Source organism: Trichosurus vulpecula, chromosome 7 (assembly GCF_011100635.1).
Source record: "Trichosurus vulpecula isolate mTriVul1 chromosome 7, mTriVul1.pri, whole genome shotgun sequence".
In the NCBI taxonomy this organism is placed as follows: domain Eukaryota; kingdom Metazoa; phylum Chordata; class Mammalia; order Diprotodontia; family Phalangeridae; genus Trichosurus; species Trichosurus vulpecula.
Window position 1 is genome coordinate 13,460,677 of NC_050579.1, and position 10,822 is coordinate 13,471,498.

The following is a 10,822-nucleotide window of genomic DNA, read 5'->3' on the forward strand; positions in this document are numbered from 1 at the left end:
ATGCTGAAGTGAGATTTGGGACAGATCCACCCTAAAGAGGTCGGAGAACCAGTAGTGGAAAGAACAGCCGATTAGGAGCTGGAAGACCCGGTAGAGTGGAAACTCCCTGAGGGCAAATTCTCTCTCTCTCTCTCTCTCTCTCTCTCTCTCTCTCTCAGTATCTCCAAGCACTTGGCACATAGTAGCACATAGTAGGCACTTACCAAATGCTTCAAATCCTGACCTTCACACAACTTGGGTGAACCTGGAAAGTCACTCCTGCATTCTGGCCCCCCATTTCTTCTTCATCTCTAAAAGGAGCCTTGGGATCATAGATCTAGGAATTGTATCCTGATTGGGCAGATGAGGAAACAGGCCCAGGGAGAGAAGTGCTTGGCCTGAGCTCACACCAGGGTAGTGGCCCAACTGTGATGCTGAATCCAGAAGCATAAGGTCATTCCAAATGGCAATGTTTGATGTGCCATTAAAAAAGAGGGGACCCCAATAAACCACGCCTTTGTCTCCCTCAATTAGAGTGAGTGTGACTTTCGGTTTCATTTTTTTTTTGTTGTTGGCTGTTATTAGGATTTAACTCAGAATCGAAACATAATCATTCTATCCTTTTGGGAAATGTCGATGACCCTAATGATCAAAAGATCTGTCAACCTACAAGTGGTTTGGGGTGAGCCCCTCCCCACTGGGGTTCATCCAAAAAGCCCAGGCTCGGACCTTGCACCCTATTCATTTCCTCTGTTAGAATGTGGATGACTCATATTGGAGGGTTTGGCTACAGGGAACAGAGAAGGGCCCAGGAGACCCTGCAGGGGCTATATCTTTGGCTCAGGTGATTGACAATACCCTGAGGAACTTGGTTCTAAGTTTTCTTAACTGGACATTCTAGATTTTCTGTTCTGAGGTAACATCTTGACTGCGTCTATGCTCTGTGTTCTAAGGGTCCTCCCAACTCTGACATTTTGTCCAGGTGTCCCCAAGACTTCACCCACATACAGGGGCACAACTGGGTGGGGCCTTGAAATTTGGAAAGTTAGGAGGGACCTGAGGATACCCAGTGTCCGAGCTTGGAGGGGCCTTAGAACTGGGCCAAAGTCAGAATGAGACCTTGGAACAGATTGGAAGAGAGGGAACAAATCATGTCTGATTGGACACACCCAGTTAATCAGCCAGTCACCAAGTGTTTATAACATATTAATGACTACAATGTGCCAAGCATCATACTGGGCACTTAGAGAAAAAATGAAATTGTCCCTACCCTCTGGGGGCTTATATTCTAGTGAGGGAAATGTCTTTAAGTAAAGAAAGGGGAAGGACTATCAACTGGGAAGGGACCTTGAATTATGGTTTGAACAGAGCCAATCTGAGAAGATCCCCTCGGGCTCCCAGAGACCTTCTCTTCCTGGGTCTCTCTCAGTAATGCCAATATTCCAGAGCGTTAGAAAGCTGAAGCAATGTTTGAGGTCTCCCTGATTTACAGAGAAGACACTGAGGCCCACTGAAGCGAAGTGATGCCCAAGGTCACGCAGCTAATAGGGATCCAGGTATAGACCCCTCCCTCACCCCTCCATTCCACTGTGCTTGTCACCAGAGATCACTCAAAGGAGGTGATGGGGACCTCCCCAGCAGCCACTGTCTGGTGCCTCCTTCTCTCTCGGCTCCAAAGGCTGGACAGGTGAATCCCAGGAAGGAGACACTGGTCAGTCCAATTGTGTGCCAGTCTCTGGAGGCACAAAAGCAATATCTCTACCCACCCCCCCCCCAAGTTCTAATTGTGTTTAGGGAAGACTCCATAAATCAATCAACAAGTAACTCCCATTTAAGCACCTATTGTATACAGAGCAATCTACGGAGATGGCTGGAGTATATGTGCCAGTCCCTCTAGGGACAGCCCTTGCCCACAAGAAGTTCGGGATGGATGGAGGTGGGGAGGTGGCAGGAGAGGGAGAGATCACTGGGTTCACACAGAATCCCAGAACAGTGGTTCTCAGAGCTTCAGCGAGGCCTGCACCCTCCCCAGCCTCTGCCCAGATACCCCAAGGAGGAGGTGAGAGGACACCACCTCCAGGGGAAGTCCACTCCACACTGGGCCAGCCCCATTTCTTAGGAAGTTTTTCCTGTGGGCATCTTCCTAGATCTGCCCTTGGGGCCAAAATGACCGAAGCTAATCCTCCTTCCGAAGGAGAGCCCCCACCCCCATCCCAAGATGGTGCACATCCCCCTGTCTCCCTAGCCCCCACCCCCCACCTCCCCAAGCCCCCACCCTCCACACCAAGATGGTGCCCCCTGGCTCAGTGCCGTCTGAGCGAGGTTTAGCTAATCAAAGTTCAATACTAGAGAAAGGGGGTACCCAGCAAGGCAGAGAGCCCTCCGAGGGAAAGTGAACCCCAACAGCCGGCTTTCTTGAAGGGAACCTGCTCCCAGTAAGAAGAGGCAGTCACCGAGGCCCCAGGCAGGTCTTTTGGCCCTCTGGCTGGGATTAGACCTGACCAAACTGGAATGGGTTCTTGGAGGATTTGTATCTGGGTCAGACTGGACCAGGAAACAGGGAGAGCGAGCGAGGACCCAGACAGGGGATGGGTGCTGATTCAGGGGCTGTTTCTTCACACACAATACTCATCTCCGATCTCCACGCTTTTGTGTCGGCTGTGCCTCATACCTGACCTGGTCTCCCTCCTCACCTCTGCCTCCTAAGAGCTCAGCACAAGCACCTCCTTCTTCTGGTGGTTTTTCTTCCTCTCCCACCTCCCACCCCCAGTCATCTCCAGGTTCACCTTTCCCCTCTTCTGGATTCCCTTGTAAATCCCTATTTGTACTCCTGGGACCCCGCATTCAGAGGGCATTCAGCCCAACCCCCTCATTTTAAAGATGAGGAAACAGAGATCCAGAGAAGGCCATGAGGCCCTGAGTTCAAATCTGGCATCAGACACTAGACACATGTATTAGCTGTGTGACCTTGGGCAAGTCGCTTTACCCCAATTGCCCTGCCTGAAAAAACCAAAACAAACAAAAAAAAAAACGGAGAAGGCCACGACTTGCCCCAGGTCATACAGGTTGTGCTGGGATTTGACTCCGTTGCTGGGTTGCTCTAAAGCTCCAGTCTGTACCCAAAGCATGGATTCCCTCTTGGGCGTCATGAAGAAGGGGTCCTCTAGCCATTCCCCGCCCCCCCCCAACCTCAAGCGCCCACAGTAACAAACAACTTAGGGTGGGAAAGGACCTTCGAGACCATCCAATCCCTGTCCATAGATCGGCAGACTGAGACTCGGGGAGGGAAAGTCACTTGCTGATCCTTGGCTCTGTCAGTCAGTCAACAAGCATTTATTAAGCATCTACTATATGCCAAGCTCTGGGGATAGGTACCAAGGGGCAAAAGACGGCCCCTGCACTGCGGGATCTCAGAGTCAAAGAAGGAGAGCGCAAAGAGATGGCTATACCCAAACAAGCTGAGGAGAATGTCGGAGGAAAGGCGCCAGGTTCAGGCGGACTGAGAAAGGCTTCTTGCGGCGGTGGGATTTTGTCAGGGACCTGAAGCCGGGAGGAGATAGGAGAGTTGGAGTAACGGCAAGGAGGCCGGTCACTGGATCTTGGAGTATGTGGAAGGCTGGTCCAAGGGGGGTGGAGACAGGCTGTAAAAGGTTTGAAAAGCTAGACAAAGGATTTTATATTTGATTCTAAACGAAATAGGGAGCCACTGGAGTTTATTGAGGAGGAGGTGACCGCTGGGTGAAGGCTGGATTGGAGTGGGGAGACTTAAGGCAGGCACCCCCCAGCCCACTTCCGCCGGCTACTGCAGTAGTTGGGGGTCGGGGGCGGTGTAAGGTCCTGGACCTAGGGGTGGCTTGTCAGAGGAGACAAGGAGGGGTTTGGACAAGAAGTGCTGTAAAGTAGAAATCACAGGATTTGGCCGGGGGAGGGGGGCGGGGTGGGTTGAGAGGTATAGACAGTGACACCGAGCCTTGGGGACCGAGAAGATAGTGGTTCTCCCGACGAACACAGGGAAGTCAGGAAGAGAGAAGGTTGGGTGTGGAGAAGCAAAGACCACGATGTCGGCTTCGCCCAGGTGGAGTGGAAGCCGCCTCCAGGACATCCAGTTCAGCTGTTTGATAGGCAGTTGGAGATTGGAGGCTGGAAGCCAGGAGAGAGGTTAGGGCTGGAAACTCCATCTACCTTGGCCCGTCCAGTGCTGGCTCAGGACTCAGCGCACAGCGAGCGAGGGCGCTCGTTAAATGCTTTTGGCTCGGCTGGTTGCTCCAAGGGGGTCTGGCATCGGAGAGGTTAAAGGTGTCTGGGGCCAGAGCCTAGGCTGGAAAGGGTTAAAATACCTGCCTCCCAGCGGGGGCCCTCTCGCCCTGGCTCCGCCCCCAGAGGCTTAGGAAAGAGCCTAGGAATCCGCGGGTCTCCTTTTCCCTCTCGGTCCCTCCCCTTCCCTCTCTCACTTTTTCTGTCTCCTCCCTCCCTCTGTCCCTCTCTCCTGGCCAGGCAGCCAGCACCCCCGGCTACAGCAGCAGCAGCAGCCACAGCTGACCAGCCTTCCCTCTCCCCGGGTTCCCAGGCTCAGTCAACTCTCTGCCGCCCTCCGGGTGTGCCCAGCATGCTCCAGTGGTGAGTAACCCTGCCTCTGGGATGGGACAGTGTAGGGGCTGGGGGGCTGGGGAGGCCCCTCTCCTCCCCAAATGAGGACGAACCCTGGGCTCTCTGCTCCCCTGCCGCCTCCCAGGGGAAGGGAAATCCCTGCTTGGTCCCTGGGTTGGGAGGGAGGGAGTGCAGGTGGGGTCCTCTTCCCACTCTCCGGGGGACTCCGGCTGCGCTTTGGAGGCAGGAAGGCTGGAGCTTTGCACAGCTGGGCTCCTGATGGGGGCTCCGGCCATCATCCCAGCCAAGCTCGCCCGCTTGCCCCTGGCCCCTGGAAGCTTTATTTAGTTCCGAACTTTCTCTCCTCTAAAGCTTACATGGGCTGGGGCCGCGGGGAACTCGGGTTCCCAGAGTCGGGAGGCAGAGGCAATGTTTGGAGGGGTGGAGTCAGAGCCAGGAGGGCTCGGAAGAATTTGGAGAGCGCTGTATTTTGTGGGGTGGGAGGGCAGGGCAAGGATGAGAAGGCGTAGACCCAAGGCTCTCTGGCACTTTCCCCCGACTCCGGAGACACCGAGAACACCACCCACCCCACCCCCGGCCTCAGTTCCCTCGTCTGTGAAACAAACGGCTGAACGAGCCAGCCTGGGGCAGTGAGGAACGGGGCTGGAACTGGAGTCGGAGGAGCCAGGATGGAGTCCAGGTGGTTTCTCCTTCCCGAGTCTTTGCGCCAAGCGGATTAAGCGCCGTACACTCCCCACGAACAGATGGCACTTCCAGCTCCAAATCTGAGACCCAAGTCAGCTGACCTCAGCGGGCCTCAGTCTCCTCTCCTGTAAAACGAGGGAGTGCGCCCATTGTCCCTTCAGTTCTGCCGTCTTGTGGTCCTTGGGCTGGCCCAAGCTGGTTCTGGCCTTGGGAGTGGAACTATTCACTTGAAGAATCTTTCCTCGGGGCTCCTCGGCCTCTGGACTGACCTCTGGCCCCCTCCCCTTTCATTTTGTTTTACAAATTGAGGGAGGAGCTGAGGTGTAGAGGTGGCCCTAGGCTAGAAGAGGCCCCAGAGAAACATCCAACCCCACTGCCTCTTCCTAAATGAGCTGTCTTGGGCCCTGGGTTGGAATCCTGGCTCCACTTCCCCTGGGTCACACTTCGGCTTGGTCCCTTTCCCTCCCCGCACCTCCTCCCTTTCTTCGTCCTCCAGACTAGAGGGCTGGGCTCTCCCATCACTGCTCTAGAGGGACTCCGGAGGCCATCGATGCAGGGTCCCTAAAACTGTGGCAAATAAGAACATTTTAATTAAATGATTTGCTTAGTGTCACAAGCTACCTTAGTATTTGGAGTGGGATTCGAACCCAGGCCTCCGTGACTCCCAAGTCCAATGCCATATGGGAGAGCTAAAGAGGGAAATCCTCATAGACCATCTGGTTGAACCCCCTCCCCTTTGACAGCTGAAGACAGGCTCAGAAAAGGGAGAGGACCACCTGCTGATCCTCACTTCCCTGATGCTCCTAGATCAGTGGACGGGCCTTCCGCACCACCCCAGTATATAGGGCCACTCCCTAAGGGAAAGCTTAGTGTTTGCAGAGAAGGGGTGTCCTGTCAGGCCGCCACACACGTGCTCTGGGCCCAGTAACAGTAGGGCACACTGTTCCAGATACACAGGCACACACTGTTTCTCTCTGAATCTGAATCTCTCTTTCACAGCCCACTGTCTAACGGGCCCCAAGCCTGTGGGTGCCTGCACAGGTGATCTGTACCTCAGGACACACACCCTGCCCATTGCCCATTTCCCTGACACATTAGATCTGGCCAGAGTTCTGAGAAGCTCCCCCCACCCCCATTCTTGGGGGTCCTGGCAGAGCCATCCACTGACTCACCGATCTGCCCCCATCTCCTGCCTTCCCAACTTCCATGCCCCAGCCATCTGAAGCCAGGAGTAGTGAACTTCAGCACTTCAGCAGCTGGAGAAGAGCCTTGCCTGCAGCCAGCTGCCTCTGACTTGGAAAGCAGGCTGCCTATCATGACCTTTAGTCACTTAGTATCAGCTTCCTCATCGTGAGAAGATTGGGTTGATTAAACGGCTGGGACACTCCCTTCCAGCCCCATGAAGTCAGTGTCGGTCTTGGGGGACCAGGTGGCTTCATTTCAGCTCCAGGGCTGGCAGTGGGGCCCATTGGGGAGAGCACCTCCGGGGTGACCCATGCTCGGGTCCCAGGGGCCAGCCCCTGGGGCTCTGGGGGAGGCTGATCCAAAAACCTGAGTTGTGATTTGGGTGGGAAGAAAAAGAGTTCCACATTTTAATACAGAATTGTGTTCGGAAGAGTCCTTTTGAGTTAGCGTTTGAATAAACATGCAAGAGTGCTTTGCAAGCCTAGTGCTTAGATGCAAATTATTACCATTGGTCCTTTTTTGAGGACCCAGTGGCAGCTGGGTTACAAGCCATTGTTGTAGAGGATGCCTAAGGGCCCCAACTCCAACTCGCTCGAATCTCTCACCCCTGATGGGGGCAATGAAGGGTAGTGGTAAAGTGCTCTTGGCTTTGCCATTTAACACCTGTGTAGCCTTAGCCAAGGCTCTGTCTCAGTTTCCTCATCTGTAAATTGAGTTGATCTAGGTGGCCTCTAAGAGCCCTTCCAGCTTCCTTCAGGTCGGATTTTGGTGAGTCTCAGCTTAGCCATTTAGCTGTATGACCTGAGGTGCCTAACTTTCTGGCTCTGTGCCTCAATTTCCTGATCTGTTAGATAGCCTCACAGGCCCCTTCCAGTTCTGAACACAGTTATCCCACTGTCTTTGGTATTATCATCACCTCGAATATCTAGCCTTCCCACTACCCCCATCATATTGTAAGCCTCTTGTGAGTAGGGTCTGTCTTTAGGCCAAGCACATAACAAAACGTATTGTTGAAGTGAAGCAGACCGCATTCCCCAAGGGCCCACTGACCCTCGGGCCCACCTGGCCCAAATGCTCTGAGACAAGCAGTGACAGACTCAGACTGGCCCCCAGGCCTCTGCTGGAAGGGTGGCTGTGGGGCAGGACTGACCTTGGATCTCCATCATGGAAAATGAGGCAGGGGCTGGCTGGCCAAGTGCCTGAGGGCCTGGGCCCAGCACTGAGGAGTGGTTCAGAGGCCTCTAGGCTCTTCTCACCAGAAGGCTGGGGCTGGCCATCGGTAGGAATCCTCAGGCAGGCCCATCCTCACCCCTTCCTTTCTATCCCACCTGGGGAAGTCAGGCCTTTTTGTCTGATGTTGTCTGAAATCATGGTCTGCGTACCGAATGTCACGGAAGGTGAATCGTGTTCCTGTCTTCCAGGACCAGGGTCGCCAGATGTCTGCCCATCTTGGGCAGAGAGAGAAAAAAAGCACAGTTGAGCCAGGAGAGGCTGGGAGAGAGAGGAAGGAAATCAGCTTTTGGGGGTAGCTTTTGGGCCTTCCCTGGGCAGTCTTTCAAGGCCTGTGATCTGCGAGCCTCTGGGGACAGAAAGCAAACACAGGACAATCCCTGCCCCGCAAAGAGCTTCCCTTCTCCTGTGGCTCAGGGGAGGCTCATCCCCAGGTCTCGAGGTCGCAAAACAGCTGCTGGTGGGACAAGAGACAACTAGCTCCAAAGAGCTGTCTGAGAAGAGAGTCCATCAACAAGCATTGACCCTGTGCCAGGGGCTGGGCTGGGCAATGGAGAAGGAGAAGTAGCAGGGATGTTCTCTGGGTCTCAGTTTCCTTCTCTGAAAAGCACAGAGGCTGAATTCTATGATCACATCGATACTGAGACTTTGGAGGCAGCTGGGAGCTCAGTGGATAGAATGCCAGGCCTGGAGGCAGGAAGACCTGAGTTCAAGTCTGGCTGCAGACGCTTTGCCAGTCACTTCAACCTCAATCTGCCTCCGTTTCCCCAATAACTGTAAAATGCGGCTAACAACGGTGACTGCCTCCCAGCTAATGTTTGTAAAGCGCTTGGCCTGGCAGCTAGCAAGTATTTCATCAGTGTTCTCTCCCCGCAGGGGCGGAGCAGCTTGTGGGCAGGTGAGCCTGTAGCCAGGGGACAGGGAAGTGGGGAAAAGCTCTTGACCTCCTGCCCTCTTCCTTCCTAGGAAGAAGACCATCTACCGTTCTGTGTGCCTGTCTGTGGTGGTGCTAGCGGCCCTGACGGTGCTGCAGCGAGGCCTCACCCCGGGCCAGTTCCTCGACTCTTCCCCATCCAGCCTAGGGCGTAGCAAGGCGGGGAAGCTCCCCAGCAGCTTTTCCAGTTCCGATGGATTCTGGAGCCTCCCCAGGAAGGCCGCCACGCCGGCGCCCGCTGACAGCGAGCCCCCGGCCTGGGACGTGACGGTCTCCAACTGCTCGGCCAACACCAACCTGACGGGGCAGCCCTGGTTCCAGGCCCTGGAGCCCCATTTCCAGCAGTTCGCGCTCTATCGTCACTGCCGCTACTTTCCCATCCTGATGAATCACCCGGAGAAGTGCGAGGGGGACGTCTACCTGCTGGTGGTCGTCAAGTCCGTCATCACCCAGCACGACCGGCGAGAGGCTATCCGGCGCACCTGGGGCCGCGAGCGGGGTCCCGAGGCGGGCCGGGGAGCCGTGCGCACCCTCTTCCTCCTGGGCACGGCCTCCAAAGAGGAGGAGCGAGCCCACTACCAGCAGCTGCTGGCCTACGAGGACCGCCTCTACGGGGACATCCTGCAGTGGGACTTCCTGGACAGCTTCTTCAACCTGACCCTGAAGGAGGTGCACTTCCTCAAGTGGCAGGACACCTTCTGCCCGCAGGCCCGCTTCATCTTCAAGGGAGATGACGACGTCTTCGTCAGCCCGGACAACCTGCTGGAGTTCCTGGCCGACCGGCACCCCGACGAGGACCTGTTTGTGGGTGACGTCCTCTACCGCGCCCGGCCCATCCGGAAGAAGGATAACAAGTACTACATCCCGGGCGCGCTGTACAGCAGGTCCTTGTACCCGCCCTACGCGGGAGGCGGCGGCTTCCTCATGGCGGGCGGGCTGGCCCGCCGCCTCTACCGCGCCTCCGAGACCCTGGAGCTCTACCCCATCGACGACGTCTTCCTGGGCATGTGCCTGCAGCTGCTCCACGTGCGGCCCGCGGCCCACGTCGGCTTCAAGACGTTCGGCATCACGCGCAACAAAAGCAGCCCCATGAACAAGGAGCCGTGCTTCTTCCGCTCCATGCTGGTGGTGCACAAGCTTCTGCCGGCCGAGCTGCTGGACATGTGGGAGCTGGTCCACAGCAACCTCACCTGCGCCCGCAAGCTGCAGGTGCTCTAGCCCTCCGCCCGGAGGGAGCCGAGGCCGGACTGGCCTGCGGCTGCTTCAGAGACCTCTCTGTCTTTGCTCCCTGGGGGAAGGGCGGGCCTTGGACCCTGCCAGAGAAGGAGCTCTTGGTTTGTGGTTTGGGAAGACCCATCCGCCAAGTGCCCAGAAAGCCCTTGGGTCCTGGGCCCTGGGGATGGAGAGATCAGGGGCCAGGGAGCTCGCTAACCTTCCATGCTCAAGGCGCCAGCCTTTTTTCTTTTTTAAGAGACACCTTCCACCAGGAGGCAAAGCTGCCTCTTTTTGAGGTGGGAATGGGGCAGATGCGTGATGCTCTAGTTAGGGGAGCCCCCCGCATCCCCTCCATCTCTTACCATTCTGCTCCCCAGGTACAACACAGGCAAGTATTCTAGTTGCAGGGAAACGGGGCCCCAGTGGCTGGTCTTGTAGGCTGAGGCCAGGCCTGCGGCCCCTCCCGCCCCACACAGGGGCCTTTGCACAAACCTGCAAAGAAAACCACCTCTATTACCACTAAACCCTCTCTGGACTCCAGGAGCTCAGCCATGCCTGCTGAGCAGGGCCCCCAGCATGCTTGCCGATACCTGCTTGTGCCTCTTGTGGCAGGTGGGTTCTCGGATGTTCGGCCAGCCACTAGCAAGCCTCTCATCTCATCGCCTCCCAAAGCCCACCAGCCTTGGGAAGGAAAAGCTGTTCAGTCTGACTACCTCAAAGGCTCCACTCTGTGGAATCCTTTCATGCCCGGGACGCTGGATGTCCTGACCCACTGACTCCCGAGCCCCTGCAGCCCAGGAGAGAAGCTGCTGGCACTCAGGGCTCCTGATGCCCAAGCTGCTTGGCCCTGGCTGGAGGAGAGCGGCCACCTTCTCTCCTCCGGAGCACCAGTCACAGGCCCCCTCCCCTGGACAGATGTGGGCGCTCTTAGCTCCAGTGACCTGGGAAGGCTGGGGAGTTTAGTATTTTCTTAGCTACTGTGAAGTT

General features: G+C 56.1%; 1 protein-coding gene across 1 annotated transcript; it reads left to right on the forward strand.

Moving 5' to 3' along the window:
- Positions 1-4,037: 4,037 nt before the first annotated feature.
- Positions 4,038-9,838, forward strand: B3GNT7 (UDP-GlcNAc:betaGal beta-1,3-N-acetylglucosaminyltransferase 7). The gene is made up of 3 exons (XM_036768112.1): positions 4,038-4,054; positions 4,474-4,596; positions 8,653-9,838. Exons 1-3 carry the CDS (start codon positions 4,038-4,040, stop codon positions 9,836-9,838), a joined length of 1,326 nt encoding a protein of 441 aa, XP_036624007.1.
- The last annotated feature ends 984 nt before the right edge of the window (positions 9,839-10,822 follow it).

Excerpts from the sequence above, each read along its gene's own strand:
- B3GNT7 (XM_036768112.1), top strand. Across the intron at positions 4,597-8,652 it reads GTGCCCAGCATGCTCCAGTG|GAAGAAGACCATCTACCGTT; the intron begins GTGAGTAACCCT and ends CTTCCTTCCTAG.